This window comes from Nicotiana tabacum, chromosome 15 (genome assembly GCF_000715075.1).
Source record: "Nicotiana tabacum cultivar K326 chromosome 15, ASM71507v2, whole genome shotgun sequence".
NCBI lineage: Eukaryota > Viridiplantae > Streptophyta > Magnoliopsida > Solanales > Solanaceae > Nicotiana > Nicotiana tabacum.
Window position 1 is genome coordinate 113,872,409 of NC_134094.1, and position 19,693 is coordinate 113,892,101.

Below are 19,693 nucleotides of genomic sequence, written 5' to 3' on the forward strand. Positions count from 1 at the left end.
CAGTAGATCCCAAAAGAGTATACAACATACCAGATCTGCATGCTTTCATGATCACAAAAGCACCATGAGAAATTTTCAGAACTCCACCTTCACCTGTGTACTTGCACCCAAGAGATTCTAGAGTGCCCAAACAGATGAAATTTTTCTTCACGTCAGGAACATGTCTAACATCGGTGAGAGTTCTCACCACACCATCGTGCATTTTGATTCGGGCTGTACCTTTTTCAATAACTTTGCAGGCAGCATTGTTGCCCATCAAGACAACTCCACCTCCAATAGATTCATATGTGGTAGATAAATCCCGATTGGGATACATATGATAAGAACAACCCGAATCTAAAATTCACTCATTGTTAGATTTGAAACTATTATTAGTTGCTAAAAAAATAGTTCCCTCAGTCTCATCAGCATCTACACTTTCTTCGGCAGTATCAGTATTTTTGTGCTCATTTTTCTTTTCTGTATGCTTTTCTTTGTTTTTCAATTTAAAGCATTCAGAAATAATGTGACCTTTCTTATGACAATATTTGCACATGACATTTCTGTATCTGGATTTTGACCTTGATTTAGGTTTCTCACTACTTGAATCTTTCTTATTGGATCTACCTCTTATGAATAAGCCTTCCCCTTGGTTCCCACTAGTTTCCCCAGTAATATCTCTATCTATTTGTTCTTTTGATTTCAAAATAGATTTGATATCTTTATAAGAGATATTATCCTTTGCATAAAGCATAGTATCTCTTATATGTTTAAACGACTGGGGTAAGGAAACAAGCAATAACACAGCTTGATCCTCATCTTTGATTTCAGCATCTATGTTAATTAAATCCATAAGAAGAAAATCAAAAGTATCAAGATGAGTATGTATAGAGGTACCTTCAGCCATACGAAAAGTGTAGAGTTTTTGCTTTAGGTAAAGCCTGTTTTTTACTGTTCTTTTTATATATAAGGTTTTAAACTTTTCCCATATGCCTTTGGCTGAGCTTTCTGCTGCAACTTCACGCAAAACCTCATTTGAAAGATTTAAAATAATACGTGCTTTTGCCTTTTTGTCTATGACGGCAAACTCCTCGTCCGTCATTTTATCCGGCATCTTCTCCTTTCCTTGCAGTGCCAAATTTAAGCCATCCTGAATTAGGATAGCTTCCATCTTTAATTGCCATATTCCGAAGTTTGCACTTCGGTCAAATTTCTCAACATAAGACTTTGTTAGAGTCATTTTAGCTATTTAAACTAACCCGGTTAGATCTGACTCTAATACCAATTTATTAGGATCGGGAACCCGGGTAGTGCGGAATTTAGCCAAACAACGGTATAATGACAATAACAAAGACAATGAAAGTTGATAATAACGGCAATTAAATAATATAAAGAAGACACAAATTTAACGTGGTTCGGCCAAGGTGACCTACGTCCACAAGCGCAAAGGAGCAATTTCACTATACCAACAAGAGTACAAAATTAGAGTAAATACTCTAATTAATCCCAAATACCCCAAGAGAATAACCTCACAAGATCACTCCAAAGAAAGGGTTCGCACAAGTGTTTATCAACACTCACTCTCTTATAAAATACTCTATAATAAAATAAAGGAGGAGAAAGAAAGACAAGAGTGAAAAGCTCTTGAATTGGTGTATTTTCAAATGAGGAGAAACTCCTCTATTTATAGCAAGAAATCCTTGGCCTAATAATGGATATTATGTCATGGCAAATGTCATGATCCACAAATTTATTATAATGGATATTATGTCATGGCAAATGTTATATCATGACAAATGTCATGAACTACAAATTTGTTATAAGGGATATTATGTCATGACAAATGTCATGAAAAATTGGCCATATTACACTGACCAATCATAAATGCCATAGAATAAAGGAGAATAGAGTGCTCCAATATATTACGGCTTGAATTATTGCTAAAGCAAGAATTTGTTCTTGATCCATTATATGGATAATTATTATATGGTCAAGGGTGATGACCCAGCTAAAAACAGCCGATACGTAAAATAGGAACAGCTTCAATTAAGAAGATTAATGTCACTGAACACAATCTGACTTTTCATTGTTTTAAGAATAATAGCAAACACACTGGATTCTTTTATACTAAGGAAATGTTCATACTGCGGGAATATGCAAGTCTTAACATAGTAGTAATTGGTTCCAAATGGCTTAAAATTCAAATGCAGATAAAGGTCGTCTGCTTCATTAGGTCTAACTGCTTGCTCCAGCAGATCGCTGCTTCTGGAAAATCTCATTAACTTTGAAGAGGGTTGCATGTATTTCATCAAAATGAGGTGCTGTTGCACTCTTTACATCATCAATCCACTTCAAAACATTCTTGTGCGGACTTAATATCCTGTCACGATCCTTCTCATCAACAAACTGTATTCAGCAACAGAGATTCCATAAGATCTCACCACCACATACACAGCTTAAGTTATGATATTCAAGAATGGATCTCGCTAAGCCTAGTGACATGTAACATACAGCCAGACATCTCTATAACAACATCGCTATATAACAGTTTTTTATGGAAACAATTATCATGCTATTCTCTATAACAACACTTCGCTATAACAATCAAAAACATCTGGAATAAATGAGGCTGTTATAGAGAAGTTTGACTGTATATTGAAAAATGCATGCTCCAAGATGATGGTATGATGGGATAAAGTAAGGTTATGCAAGTGAATCCATAATAATTGTATACGCTTTGAATTCTAAGTCGAAAAATGCAACATCACAAACAAGAACCATCTCTATACCTCAAGTTGCATAATCTCACACACTAAGTTGAGATCTGCAATAGAAAGTTGGGAATTTCCAAGCAAATAGCTTCCATCTTTCTGCAGCCAATAGGTATCAATCTTTGCAAGAGATGCTGAAAGGACTTTCTCACCTTCTGCTGCTGCTTGTGGATTCAAAGGCAACCCAAGTGCAGGTGCCAGGGTAGAATTAAGGACATAGCCAACTGAAAACAGAAGCTTTATTAGAGAAAGCAAGATTCATGATGTGAAATAACTAAAAAACACTGCAGTGGTACTTATGATGTCACAGGCCATTCCTTTCGGTATCAAACTAATTTACGAATGTATATAGCCTTGCAGCAATTTTGGGACCAGGTTAGAAAAGTATTTAGCATGTGGCACATCCTTCACTTTGTTAATGCAAATAAATTTACCATCTATTTTAAAGACCCCAATATCCCTTCTGAATCTTATTCAATTCCTCTGTGCCCTTCCTTTCCGGATTACTCAGAAATTCAAAAGCTCATAGTAAATTGACCAAAGGACGGAACAAATAGGAAGAAAAAGACTCTTCAACATAAACTGAAAGCACCTGAACCACGGCGCAAGTTAGAGTGGTGCCAATCCAGGACGGATTCGATTTTTGCTCTTTTCTGCAGGTCACTTGGATACCTTCAATATAAAGCATAAAATAGTGAAAATTGCAGATTACAAACCTATATATAGGCTATAGACAAGTGTTTACATTAAAACAAATTTACTGGTAAACAAGAATTGTAAATTAAGAAGATGTGGAAAGAACAAAACATACCAATGATCAGCAACTTCTGGAAATGCAGAAGCTAGATATCTCAGAATAGCATGACTGCAAAGAACAGAAAATTTGTGAGCCAGCTTTAAAAAAACTAGTATAAACAACTAAACAAGACATAAATTACATCAAAGGAATTGTTAAATAATTTTCATTCAGAAAGGCAAGATTAAAGTAATATCATCATACATAGAAACTCAGGGGAAACTATCACTTAAAGGAACTTCTAGTGCACATAATTTATATCCATCTGCTTAATATCAACAATTTACTAAAAAGGGGAAGTATATGCATACACACTAACTGACTCACAGACACATAATTCTGCTTGTGGCTGTCGTTGTTTATTAAAGAAATGACCAATTTCTTAAACTAAACATAGAAATCCCTCTATCTTCCATTAAAAGGGAAGAGGTTGTAGACCTAAAAATGGACAAACAGGAATCAACTAATAACAATACAAGGTACCTCCCGCAACCGCGTTTTGTCACTCTTTTGAGTTTACCATTATTTTCTACCATTTATGTGAAAGCAAGTATATCAGCAACTCTGCACTGACTTGTAAAAAAAATTTACACAAAAGTCAATTGTTAATAATTGCAGGTAAACCTCCTAATAAATATTAATATAATAAAAATGAAAGGAACGTACTATCATAAGTTAAAATTCATTGATAGTGTAATAAAATATTTAACATAATTTGTTTATTATTTAAATCCTATCAAGTAATTTACATAAGAAAATTACCTTTCGAAAAGCTTAAACGATCCATGAACTATGGCTGGTACTTGCTTCATGGGATTAATTTCTGCATATAAAATTGCAGTAATAATCAAAAATAAAATCCAAAGAGAAGATAAAACATTATCTAATAAGTGAGTAAAAAGTCAAGCATTTGAAGACGAACCTGCAAATTCAGGAGAGCGATGTTGGCCTTTGGAAAGTTCAATAGGGACCTCCTCAAATTCAATTCCATTTAATCTAGCAATAAATTTAAAATATATATATATATATAATATAATCAGATTATGATGATTCAGAAAAAAAGTAATCAAAGTTTTAGATTCTAAATTAAAGAAGTCAATGATGATCTGAGAGTGGAATTAGAAATTTACTTGCAGAAAATAAGAATAGCACGAGAAGGCTGAGACAAGCGATCCACATAAAGTTTGAGCGACATCTCTTTGCTGGCTATGGATTGATCAGAATTGATTCTTTACTGTGAAATGTGGGGAGGGGGGGAGGAATGGAGAGAGGCCGCGTATTTAAAGCCTTTACGTATTCCGACTGTTGGGTAGTTGAGGAATCGTCAATAACATTTTTTACAACTGGACCCATTTAATGAAAATTACGTATTTACCAGTCTGATTATATACCAAACCTAACTGTAAGATAGTAAGGGGTCGTTTATAAATATAGTATCATAACATTATTCAAATATTTGATAAAACTAATATTTCAATTCTAACTAAAAAATAAACATGCAATGTGAAATAACAAACCAATACTACTAAAATAAGTAAATTGAAACCATAAATATAACATAATTTCAAAATAAATAAAAAAATTAACATATGTCAAATTCCAACATAATGAAAATAAGTTCTACTACAACTTAAGATTAACAAACATAATAAGTTTATAACCTCATTCAACAACAAAATTATACTTTTATGACATCACTCATTATATGTCAAGTTTGTTAATGTCTCATTATTTCTAATATTAGGTGTAATTCAAAAACTAGAATAATAACGCGGTTACGCTAAATAAAAAAAAAAAATAAGAAATAAAATACACAAGCAATTACATGGAATCACAAGAAATAAAGGCAGAGAAACAAAAGAAAAATATTTTTAAAAATTTAAGAAGAAATTAAAAAGTAAAAATAAAATAAAAATAAAAATAAAAAATAAAAATGGAAATAATAAAAAGTTATTAAGAAAATAAATTAAAATAAAAACAAAAATGAAAGAAATTAAAAAGTAACATTGTAATTAAACAGTGTAATTACCATTGAGAATTGGACAGTGTAATTACACATTTCCAATTATATCCAATTCTATACTGACCAAGTAATTACTTGGCAAGACAAATACGCCAAACTATGTAATTACACCCAAATCTAATTTTTAGGTATCTTTCCAAATAGGCTCTTAGTAAAAATTTTAATATAAATATAAGATTTTGACTAAAGTTATTGAATTGGTCGAACCCTCAGCCCCTCTGCTCGAATACGTGATTTTAATCTCCATAGCGAGATTCCATCCACATTATTTGATCAAGGGTGATGGTGAGAATTATCGTGTGAACGAATCTTTTGCTTTTTATATGTACGTCTAGAAGAATATATTTTCTTGGTTTACGTAATAAATGATGAGAAAATAGCCTAATTTAAGGCTTTGTAAGTAATAATTGGACCAATTAGAGTGGGCATTTGGGCCTACCCAGCCAATTGGGTTCATATTTTTGTAGTCAAATTATAGCATTGTTTGTAACTATCTTCTGGAAGTTTACGAAGGTTCCAGAGTGTTTCCGGGGCCGGCTGAAGGGCTAAGCAAGTAAGACACATGTCTTACCCTCCCAATTTCGAGGGGCACCAATTTTAAAATGAATATGTCATGTGTTAATTTTTTTCTAAAAATTTTAAGTATTTTATAGTAAAAATTTATTATTGTGAAGTTGATGTGATCGTTGAGGGATGGAAAAGTCCCCGAATAAAGTAAACAAATTTTTATGCTTTCCTAAAACTTATTATAACCTTCATTTTGTATTTTTTTACATTCAGACCACTAAAGCATACTAGTCACTCTAATATTGATGGTTTAGATTTATATTTTAAATTAAAAGTGTTAAGAAAAGTAGTACAAGTAGCTGATAATACTCTAATCGATATACTTAATTACATAAAAAGATTTGATTTTTTTTTCAAATGCCTAATAATTGCCCCAATGGAAAGAAGTTTTTCAAAACAAAAATAGATAAAATCTTACATAAGATCAATAACGTCTCAAGAATAATTAAATCGGTTAGCTAGCTATATTATGAATTGAAAAATAATTACTAAAGAAATCGATTATAAAAAACTTGGGCCTCTAATTATTATTGTGCTTTAGGTCCCCAAGTATGTCGAACCGCCCGAGTGTTTCCACCTGTTCATTGCGCCATAACATGGAGAAAATTCAATTGTTTGATGAAGATGCATTGAAGGGACGTTTTACAAAGTATTACAAGTGTGTTCCCACCTGTTCATTGGGCAAATAATGTGGATAGAATTCACCTATTCAATGATGTAGAGGCAGAGGATACTAAATCAGGGCGGGTCAACCATATTGGTAGCCTAAAGCCAAATCTTAATAAGAAGCCTTAAATTCTTTTAATAATTATTTTTTGTAACGATGATATACCAACCATTTTGTACGTAAATTGATCATTCATTCATTTATATGCTAGCTTTCACTGTTGCAAATATTTTGATATCTCTACTTACTAAGGTTTAAATAATGTTTTTATAAGAAATATATATTGATGATTAAAATAAAAATTTAATAAATTCTCATAATCTAATAATTTCAATTTTGTACCACTAAATAGATGTAAGTATAATTTCACACATTTAAAATAGTTCAATTCGATTTTTTGTTGACAAATGGCTTAATCTACTATTTATAAGAAATAATCAACTCTCAAAGATACTACAAGAAACTTCGCTCTTTAATTATTAAATCATCATCAAATTATTTATTTTTATATATTGTATATTTATTATAAAACTCAAGTTATATATTTGAATAACCTCTATCACTTCCAAAAAAGAAATATAAAATATAGTACTCTTAGCTTTTATTATTAACTAGTATAGCACTTGCGCGATGCGCGGAGAATATAAATCATGTTGTGTGATCTAATTTGGTTGACCATATTATATCATATTTATTGAATTAAAGTTTAATTTCCTTTTTCTTATTCATTGAAACATGACCAATAAGAAAATCAGACGAAATTAGAAAAAGATTCATATAGTCATCGAATAACTTTTCAGTTACTCACTTTTCTTTATTACATAATCTACTATATTTAGTAATATTTTATTTGTTATTATGACATTTTATTAGCTTGTTACTTGTCTTAATATTTTTGTTAATTATCTTTTTTAATATATATATATATAGTCTTTTCTTACTCCTAAAACTTTTTCTTGAAACGTTTTTTCTATTGTACATTTTCATTTGAATTTGTCAAAAATATAAATTAATTTTTTCTTTATTAGTTATAAATCTATCAATTTTTTAAATAATTGGTATTTTTGTATATGCCTAGAAATTAAGTTTTACTTCTCATTTGACGTCTTATTACAATCTTAATTTTTAAGATTTAATTATTAAAATTAATTATCTTTTAAAACTAAGCTTTATCGCTTGATATTCTTTCATTACCTAATATTTTTGAATTTTGACTTTATCTATTAAGATTTAAGTTATGTGATATTTTGGATATGTATGATTTTTGTCATTATAACTCAAAAACACTTTCTGATTTGAAATTCTAATACATATTATCATTTTATATTTTATACCATTTTTTCTTATTTTGTTTCTTTATCGTTATTGATTTATTTGTTGCTCACTATGATTGCACTATCATGTGAATTTTTTATTAGTTTATTTTTAGATTTAATGTCCTTGCTTATTACCTCCTTTAATATAACATAGATAATATAGAGATCAAATTTGCAGTGGTAAATTGACATTTTTTAGTTTTTTAGTTTTGTTTTTTTAAATTTTAAATAATTTAAAGCTCCAATAAGCTTAATTGTTTTATTATTCACAACACTTCAATTTTCTAAATTTATCAATAATATCCTTGTGTATTATTTATTTGATTTATTTTATTTTTATAAATTAACTCAAAGTTAAAATATCCTAATATTATCTATATTTTCATATAATCTAAATACTATCATATTTAAATTATAATTTTGAATTTTAAAAAAAATATAAGTAGATAAGTAATTTTACTATTTTTCATAATTTATTGACATTTTTATTATTTTTGCATTATTTGCCATAAGCAAATGCACTTTTATTTTATCTCAACTCAAATATTTCTGTCTATAAATATGAAATAATATTTTTATCTTTAAATTCAAAATCAAACTCTTTCCTGTATCAAAAAATATATTTGTAGTATTTTATAGATATAGACTACCATATTAGGAAGAAACTACTAACCAATTTTAATAATAATTATTAAAGATTTAAGTGAATAAAGGTCTTAATCTTGTACAATCCCCAAGAACTGGTAGTACAAATCATGAGCTCCTAAAAATAGAGTATACAAAGCGGAAATGAAATAAATACATAGTCTGTTTGAATAATATTTAAACAAAGCTTTTATAAATCTAAGGCTACCCTGAACAGGAGGCAGCTACAACAGGAACGCAGGTACATCTTCAAATCCCGTAACCATCGAGCACAGCAACAACAACAACCAACATCTGCACGAAATGTACAGAAGTGTAGTATCAGTACAACCGACCCCATGTACTGAGTAAGTAACAAACCTAGCCGTAGGTTGAAAGTAGTGATGAGTTTCTACCAAAATTGGGTCCACAATCAATAGTCCACAACAACATAAAGAAAATAATACCAGAAGTAACTCAGAGATAAAATGTTCAGCCAAATCATGATTTCAAAAATAATAGTTCTTCCTTTCAAATACATCAGTGAAAACCCAAATCGTTTGCCGAAGTTGCCAAAAATATGAATAGTTTGAAAACAATAATTTCTCCCAAAAATCTTTTCAATAATAAATAAGATGTTTTATTTTTCTTCCGGATAACCCGTGTAAAATAAATGCATCACTATGCCCATTTGTAAAAAATGTGTGAGAAATCATGAATGATGTAATGTTGTACAACATGAGAAAAATATATCTCTATACCTGTATGTCATGTGTGCATGCCAATGCGATGCAACTCAGTGATAAAATCATAAACAGCCCCTCGGGCTTACCTCACATTCACTCGTAAATAGCCCCTCGGGCATACCTCACAATCACTCGTAAACAGCCCATCGGGCATACCTCACAATCACTCATGCCTCCCAGTCACTCATCACTCGGCACTCGGCACTCGACACTCACACTCAGTAGGTACCTTCGCTCAATGGGGGGGGGGGGGGGTGTACAGACTCTGGAGGGGCTCCTTCAGCCCAAGCGCTATAATATGCACGGACAACTCACATACTACATGGACAATTCACGTGCTATAATATCATATCAGAATCCACACGGACAACTCACGTGCCATAATAAGCCAATAAGGCCTGTTGTTGGCGGCCAATCCCGATCCATATAAGAGTAATAATATATATATAAAGCTAACATGGCCTGCTGCAGCGTGCAATCCGATCCCATAATAATCCTCACAATCAGGCCATCGGCCTCACTCAGTCATCAATCTCTCCAGTCTCTCGGGCTCACAATGTCATGAAAATAGCCCAAAATGATGATATAATGTATCAATGAATAACAACAGAGACTGAGATATGATATGTAATGAAATAAATATGACTGAGTATGAATTTTCAATTCAAAATAAATAATTCATAACAATATGACCTCCGTGGGTCCCCAAATATTGGCACATAGCCTCAACATAATATTTAATATGCTTTTTAGCTCAATTTCTTCAACACATAAAACCGCATGAAGAATGCCAAGATTATTTAACTACAAAATTCCACATAACCAATTATGTCACAATTTTTATAGTGCACGCCCATACGCCCGTCACCTAGCATGTGCGTCACCTCCCAACAATTCACAAAATACATATATTCAGAGTTCATACGATCAACTCCAAGATTAGAAGAGTTACTTACCTAAAACAAGCAAAATTCAATGTCGAGCAAGCTAAGCAATGCTCTAGAAATTCCATTCTGTGCGTATCAACTTCCAAACGGCTCGAATCTAGTCACAATTAATTTGATTCAGCCCACAAAAATTATAGGAATTAATTCCATATCAAAATACTAATATTTTCCAAAAATCCGAAATTACGCCCCAAAAATTACCTGTGGGGCCCATATCTCGGAATCTGATAAAAGTTATAAAATCCAGAAGCCCATTCAACCACGAGTCTAACCATACTAATTTTACCAAAATCCGACCTCAACTAGACCTCCAAATCTTCAAATCTTAGTTTCAAATCCCTAAGTTCAAACCCCCGATTTACACCTCAAAAATATATAATCTAGTCAGATTATTCGATGATAATTCAATATTATGGAGTAGAAATAATCATAAGTGACTTACCTCAAGTTTTCCTTGAATTCTCTCTCAAAATCTGTCACGACCCAATTTCACCTATAGATCGTGATGGCACCCAACACTACAGCTAGGCAAGCCAACTTAATAAATTAAGCATATATTGACAAAATTTAAAACCAAGAAAATAATAAAACCCAAATTCTACCAATGTGTGTGCCAAGACCTGGTATCACAAGTGTATGAGCATCTAGTAGATTATACAAAACCTCAAATACTGCTTGAAATAAAAATAGACAGAATAATAATAAATAAAAAAATATATAAGGAGAGACACTAGTAGCTGCAGAACGGCTTAGAAAGGCAGCTCACCACTATGCCCCTGAATAGCGTGGGTGTAAGGCGATAGGTCCCCTACTAGTACTTGCCTCAGGTCCTGCACAAAAAGTACAGCAAGTGTAGTATGAGTACGTAAACAACGTGTACCCAGTAAGTGTCAAGCCTAATCTCGAAGTGGTAGAGACGAGATGGCCGACTTTAACACTCACTATGAGTCAATAATAATAATTAAAATACAACTAGGATATTTAAATCAGCATGATTTACAAAATTTTACAATAATTTATTTAATCAGCGAAAATAATCAAATTCCTTCAAATGCAACAATTCTCAATATATTAATTAAATTCCTTCAATTCAACTAATTTCTAATTTATCAATTAAATCTCATTTACAGGAATAACAATTAATTCCTTAACAAGCAGGCATAATATTTCATTAAATTCCAAGGATTCTCCGATTTATCAATTAGCTTCGCAAGCTGAAATAAGCTATTAAGGTATCGTGTGATTATTATTTTTAAGCACGATTTCTGTCGAGTTCGTACGATCTGATCCAGAGTGTCATGTACACTGCCGAGGGACGTGCGGCGCGATCCATAGATGCATCTATCCTGCCGAGGCGTTCGGTTCGCTCCACAAGAAAGGGGGACATTTTCTTATGTACCTCCGGAAGAAGAGTATATTTATTAAAAGATAAATTCGGGAGGATGAATAATTTCTTTTAACAATTAATTAATTTAAACAGAAAATCAAGCATATGAGATTTTCATCCTTTAATATCTTTATCTAACAATTCACAATATATTCATATATATAGCCATTAATATTAATTAAACAAAGAATACAATGTACACAAGTAATTCATGCTTTGAGTCCTAAACTACTCGGACTTTAGCATTAATAGTAGCTACGCACGGACTCTCATCACCTCGTGCATACGTAGCCTCCGCAATAGCAACAATTATTTAATTTAATCCCTATGAGGTAATTTTCCTCTCACAAGATTAGACAAGAGACTTACCTCGTCTCAAAGTCCACTTACTGATTACCACGTCGCGTTGAATTCTTGATTCGACGCCGAAAGATCCGAAACTATCCAGATATTATACACAATAATTAATATATGCTAAATGATTCGAAATTTATCTATTAAATAAATTACCTTATCCAAAATGATAAAATTCCTAAAATTCACCCCGGGCCCACGTGCTCGGATTCTGAAAATTTTCAGATGAAAACGTTACCCATAATCTCAAGAACTTAATTATATAATTTTTACCCAATTCCATAACTATTTTCGTGGTTAAAATCTCATTTTTATAAAACTCTAGTTTTTTTTTTACCTAAACCCTTGATTTCTAAGATTTACTAGTTATAATCTACCCATAATCTATGTATTTAACTCAAAGGGTGTAGAATTAACTTACCTTTAAATTGCTAGTTGAAACCCCCTTCTCAAAAGCTCTGAAATCACCCAGAAATGGAGAGAAAACGGGCAAAAATGGTGGATTTCCGTTCTTTTAAGCTTTCTGCCAAACAAACCTTTCGCACCTGCGGGGGTTGGAACGCACCTGCGGAAAATTCTCACAGGTGCGAGTTCCACTCGACTGGCCAATTCTCGCATCTGCGCGTATAGCCTTGCACGTGCGCGTTCGCAGGTGCGCCCAATATTCTACACCTATGGTGGCAGGCCTCCCATTCCTTTTCCGCTTCTGCGAAGAAATCTCGCATTTGCGAGTGTCACGCCTGCGAGCTTCTGTCGCATCTGCGAATGTCGCACCTGCGACTGGCCAAGCGCAGGTGCGATTCTGACAGTAGTTGGGAGTTTCAGTTTTGGCTCCCAACTTCCAACTTGGTCCGAGCCTTGTCCGATTAACACTCGGGGCCCCCGGGACCCCGCCCGAACATACCAACAGGTTTGAAATCATAAAACGGACTCGTTCGAACTCTCGGAATGCGTAAAACAATATCAAATCTAAGAATCATACTCTAAACCAAATTGATTCAAACATAAGAATTCCAAGTTGTTCAATTTACTTCCAATGCGCCGAAATATACTTAAACTACTCGAAATGACACGAAATTTTGCGTGCAAGTCTTAAATCACTATACGAAACTATTCCTAAACTCGAAATTCCAAACGGACTTCAATTACTCAAAATCCTACTCCAAACCAAATTTAAAAAATTTTAAACCTTCAAATAATTGATTTTTACTATTAAGCGTCAAAACGCTCCCGGTTTATCCAAAACCCGATTCGGACATACGCCCAAGTCCAAAATCATCATACGAACCTATTGGAACCGTCAAATCCCGATTCCGGGGTCATTTTCTTAAAATATTGACCGAAGTCAAACTTGGCCTTTTAAGGCTAACTTAAGGAACCAAGTGTTCCGATTTCAACCCAAATGCTTCCAAATCCCGAACCAACCATCCCCGCAAGTCAATAATCATTAAAAGTACATACGGGAAATTTTATTTTAGGGAACGGGGTTCTAAAAGTTAAAATGAACGGTTGGGTCATTACATTCTCCACCTCTTAAACAAACGTTCGTCCTCGAACGGGTTTAGAATAATACCTGGAGTGCTAAATAAGTGTGGATATTTTCTCTGCATGTCCTCCTCGGCCTCCCAAATTGCTTCCTTAACTGGTTGGCCCTTCTACTGGACCTTTACTGCAGAAATCCTCTTGGACCTCAACTGGCGAACTTGTTTATCAACAATGGCAAATGACTTTTCTTCATAACCCAAACTCTTATCTAGCTGGACTGTGCTGAAATCCAACACATGTGATAGGTCAGCATGATACTTCCGGAGCATAGATACATGGAAAACCGAATGAACTCCCGATAGACTGGGAGGCAATGCAAGCTCATAAGCAACCTCCCCAACTCGTCTCAACACCTCAAATGGGCCTATAAACCTTGGGCTCAACTTGCCCTTCTTCCCGAATCTCATAATCCCCTTCATCGGCAAAACCTTCAAGAGAACCTTTTCACTTACCATAAAGGATAAATCACGCGCTTTCTGATCTATGTAATTCTTTTGTTTGAGCTGTGCTGTACGGAGTCGCTCCTGAATAAACTTTACCTTTTCCAAGGTATCCTTTACCAAATCAGTACCATATAACTTAGCCTCACGGGGCTCAAACCATCCGATAGGTGAACAACATCGACTGCCATATAAAGCCTCAAATGGAGCCATCTCGATGCTGGATTGGTAACTGTTATTATAAGAAAACTCGGCAAAAGGCAGGAAACGATCCTACTGACCTCCAAAGTCAATCACACATGCCCTGAGCATATCCTCCAAAATCTGAATTGTTCGCTCTGACTGCCCGTCGGTCTGCGGATGAAAGGTTGTGTTGAGATCTACACGTGTCCCTAATTCACTCTATACTGCTCTCCAGAAATGTGAAGTAAACTGAGGGCCTCTATCTCATATGATAGAAATTGGCACACCATGCAACCGAACTATCTCCTGAATATAAATCTGGGCCAACCTATATGAAGTATACGTAGTCACAACAGGAATAAAATGTGCCGACTTGGTCAACCTATCAACAATCACCCAAACTGCATCAAACTTTCTCAAGGTCCGCGGCAACCCAACTACATAGTCCATAGTAATTCGTTCCATTTCCACTCTGGTATTGTCATCTGCTGAAGTAAGCCGCCTGGCCTCTAGTGCTCATATTTAACTTGCTGGCAATTTAGACACCTAGCTACATACTCAACTATGTCCTTTTTCATTCGTCGCCACCAATAATACTGTCTCAAGTCACGATACATCTTCGTAGCACCTGGATGAATAGAATACCGAGAACGGTGTGCCTCCTCCAGGATCTTTTTCCTCAGTTCATCCACATTAGGAACACACAGACGATCCTGGATTCGCAGAACACCATCCGCACCAATAGTAACTTCCTTGGCACCAACTCCTAGTACCGTTTCTCGAAGAACTATTAAGTGTGGATCATCAGACGGGCGAGCCTTGATCTGCTCAACTAGTGAAGACTAAGCTACGACACATGCAAGAACTCAGTTGGGCTCTGAAATATCTAGCCGCACAAGTCTGTTGGCCAAGGACTGGATATCCAAAGCTAATGGCCTCTCTTCTTCTGAAATAAAAGCCAAACTACCCAAACTCTCCACCTTTCTACTCAAGGCATCTGCAACTATATTTGCTTTACCTGGATGATATAGAATAGTAATATCATAATCTTTTAGTAATTACAACCATCTGCGCTGCCTCAAATTTAGGTCCCTCTGCTTGAACAATTGCTGCAAATTGCGATGATCAGTATAAGCTTCACAAGACACCCCATAAAGATAATGCCTCCAAATCTTAAGGGCGTGAACAATCACAGCTAACTCCAAATCATGTACCGGATAATTCTGCTCGTGGGGCTTCAACTGACATGAAGCATATGCAATAACTCGCCCTTCCTGCATTAATACACAACCCAAACCAACGCGTGAAGCGTTGCAATACACTGTATACATTCCCAAACCGAAAGGTAACACTAACACTGGTGCTGTAGTCAATGTTGTCTTGAGCTTCTAAAAGCTTGCCTCACAATCATCAGACAATCGTAACTGAACATTCTTCCGGGTTAATTTGGTCAAAGGTGCTGCAATAGATGAAAAACCTTCCACGAACCGATGATAATAACCCGCTAAACCCAGAAAACTCCTGATCTCAGTCGCCGAAGTGGGTCGATGCCAATTCTGAACTGCCTCAATCTTTTTGGGATCAACTTTAATACCTTCGCCCGATATAATATGTCCCCAAAATGCTACAGACTCTAGCCAAAACTCACATTTAGAGAACTTAGCATATAGCTTTTGTTCCCGCAATGTCTTAAGCACTACTCTCATATGCTGCTCATGTTCCTCCTTACTGCGCGAGTAGATCAAAATGTCATCAATGAAGACAATGACAAACGAATCAATATATGGCCTGAATACCCTGTTCGTCAGATCCATAAACACTGCCGGGGCATAAGAAAAACCGAAAGACATTACCAGAAAATCATAATGACCATATCTAGTACGGAAAGCAGTTTTTTGAACATCCGAATCGCGAATCTTCAACTGATGATACCCCGACCTCAAGTCAATCTTAGAGAACACCCTAGCACCCTGCAACTGGTCAAATAGGTTATCAATACGCGGCAACAGGTACTTGTTCTTAATAGTAACTTTGTTCAATTGGCGATAATCAATACACATTCGCATTGTTCCATCTTTCTTCTTCACAAATAATACTGGTACACCCCAAGGCGATACACTCGGTCTAACGAGCCATTTGGCTAGGACCTCTTCAAGCTGTTCTTTCAATTATTTCGGAGCCATGCGATACGGTGAAATAGATATAGGCTGAGTATCTGGAGCCAAGTCAATACAAAAATCAATATCCCGATCAGGTGGCATACCTGGAAGATCTGAAGGAAATACATCGGAGAACTCCCAAACTACAGGCACTGAATCAATAGCCGGAGTCTCTGCGGTGTTATCCCGAACATAAGCTAGATAAGCTAAACAACCCTTTTCAACCATGTGTTGAGCCTTTAAAAAAGAAATAACCCTATTAAATGAACTAACCGATGAACCCTTCCACTCCAGCCTAGGGAAAGATGGAATAGCCAAGGTAACAGTTTTGGCATGACAATCTAGAATAACATGATAAGGAGATAACCAGTCCATACCCAGAATAATTTCAAAATCGGCCATCTCGAGCAATACGAGATCTACTCTAGTTTCATAACCACATAATGTAATAATACAAGACCGGTAGATCCGGTTCACAATAACAGAATCACCTACTGGAGTGGACACATAAACAGGAGTACTCAAGGACTCACGAGAAACACCCAGGAATGGAGCAAATAGAGATGACACATATGAATACGTGGATCCTGGATCAAATAATATTGAGGTATCTTTGCCGCAAACAGAAATAATACCTGTAATCATAGCATCTGAGGCCTCTGCATCTGGTCTAGCCGGAAAAGTATAGAACCGAGCTGGAGTGCCAACTAGCTGGCCTCCGCCTGGCTGACCTCCACCTCTAGGACGTCCCCTACCCACCTGTCCTCCACCTCTTGGTGGTCGGACTACTAGTGGAGCAACTGGTCCGATAAGCATAGGCTGCTGACCCTGTTGTACTGGTCTACCCCGAAGCTTGGGGCAAAACCTCCGCATGTGACTGGGATCCCTGTACTCGTAACAACTCTTCGGTGCGATGGGTTGCTGACTAAGAGTCTGGCTCTGGGTACCTAAATACCCACTGGGAGGACCCTGAATAGATGGTGGGCGGTAAGAACTCTCTGGTATAGCACTGAGATAAGGTCGAACTGGAGTACCCCGAGGAGGTGGTGGTGCTAGAAATAGGGGTCTGCTGGACTGCCCCTTCACGAACTGACCTATGCCTCCAGACGGAGCACCTCGAAACTCCCCAGAGTACCTGAACCGCTTATCTCTCATAATCTGCTCTCGGCTCCGCTGACGCACACCCTCAATCCTCCGGGCTATCTCCATAACTAGCTCATAAGAAGTACCCATCTCAACCTCTCGAGCCATAGTGGCCTGAATGCCAGTATGTAAACCGACTACAAACCTCTGCACTCTCTCCACCTCAGTAGAGAGTATCATAAGTGCATGGAGAGATAATTCAGAAAACCTCGCCTCATAATCGGTCACTGACATCTGACCCTGCTGGAGCTGCTCAAACTAAAACCCAACTCTTCCCTCTGGGAGGGTGGAATATACCTATCCAGGAAGATACGGGTGAACCTATCCCAAGTCATGGGAGGAGAATCTGCTGGTCTGCCAAGAACATAAGACTGCCACCATCTACGGGCTTTGCCCTCTAGCTGAAAAGTAGCAAAGTCTACCCTATGAGACTCTAATATCCTCATGTTGTGCAGTCTGTCCCTGCAACGATCAATGAAGTCCTATGGATCCTCATGTCGCTCACCCCCAAAGACATGAGGATGTAGTCTAGTCCATCGGTCCAATAGTTTCTGATTATCGGCGGCTATAGCTGGCCTGGGCTCAGGTGTAGCTGTTGCCACTGGCCGAGATCTACCCACAGGTAGTTCACCCTGGGTCTGATATACAGCAGCTGCCTTTCCATGAGCCTGCGTGGTAGGGGTCTGTGCTCCCCCGCCTGCCTGAGATATGGCTGGATCTGCTGGAAATAAATCGGCCTAAATCATATTGTCCATGAACCGCAGTATACGACCCATGACATCCTGAAATCTCGGTGCAGATGTGAAATCCACCGGAGCTGGCTCTGCCACAGGCACCTCATCCTGTTCCTCAACAATGGGGTTCTCTGCTGGATCCACTAGCGGCATAATTGGAACAGTCCTGGGACGTCCTTGCCCTCTACCATGGGATGGAGCCCTCCCTCGGCCTCAGCCTCAGCCTCTAGCAACTGGGGGAGTAGCTCTTCCCTAGTCTTGAACCTCATTTGAGCGCGTTCTCACCATCTGAGAGAGAATAAGAGAAGGACATTTAGAACTACATCAATTGCACGATGGAATATGAAGAAAGGTAATCTCCTAACACCCTATAGCCTATCAAAGATAAGTACAGGCGTCTCTGTACTGATCCGCAAGACTCTATTAGGCATGCTCATAACTTGTGATACCTACATGAACCTAGTGCTCTGATACCATGTTGTCACAACCCAATTTCACCTATAGGTCGTGATGACACCCAACACTACCGCTAGGCAAGCCAACTTAATAAATTAAGCATATATTGACAAAATTTAAAACCAAGAAAATAATAAAATCCAAATTCTACCAATGTGTGTGTTAAGATCTAGTGTGACAAGTGTATGAGCATCTAGTAGATTATACAAAACCTCAAATACTGTCTGATATAAAAATAGACAGAATAATAATAAATAAAAAATATAAGGAGAGACACTAGTAGCTGCAGAACGATTCAGAAAGGCAGCTCACCACTATGCCCCTGGATAGCGTGGGTGTAAGACGATAGGTCCCCCACTAGTACTTGCCTCAGGTCCTGCACAAAAAGTGCAGCAAGTGTAGTATGAGTATGTAAACAACGTGTACCCAGTAAGTATCAAGCCTAATCTCGAAGTGGTAGAGACGAGATGGCCGACTTTGACACTCACTATGGGTCAATAATAATAATTAAAATACAACTAGGATATTTAAATCAACATGATTTACAGAATTTTACAATAATATATTTAATCAGCAAAAATAATCAAATTGCTTCAAATGCAAAAATTCTCAATATATTAATTAAATTCCTTCAATTCAACTAATTTCAATTTATCAATTAAATCTCATTTACAGGAATAACAATTAATTCCTTAACAAGCAGGCATATTAATTCATTAAATTCTAAGGATTCTCCAATTTATCAATTAGCTTCGCAAGCTGAAATAAGCTATTAAGGTATCTTGTGATTATTATTATTAAGCACGATTTCTGCCGGGGTCATACGACCCGATCCAGAATATCGTGTACACTACCG

The 19,693-nt window shown here is 36.1% G+C and overlaps 1 protein-coding gene across 1 annotated transcript; it reads right to left on the reverse strand.

Annotated features, from left to right (window-relative positions):
- Positions 1-2,001: 2,001 nt before the first annotated feature.
- Positions 2,002-4,841, reverse strand: LOC107819594 (glutathione S-transferase T1). The gene is made up of 7 exons (XM_016645743.2): positions 4,677-4,841; positions 4,469-4,542; positions 4,309-4,369; positions 3,562-3,615; positions 3,343-3,422; positions 2,769-2,974; positions 2,002-2,385 (listed from the first exon to the last, which is right to left on the reverse strand). Exons 1-7 carry the CDS (start codon positions 4,739-4,741, stop codon positions 2,215-2,217), a joined length of 711 nt encoding a protein of 236 aa, XP_016501229.1. The 5' UTR covers positions 4,742-4,841; the 3' UTR covers positions 2,002-2,214.
- Between the last annotated feature and the right edge of the window lie 14,852 nt (positions 4,842-19,693).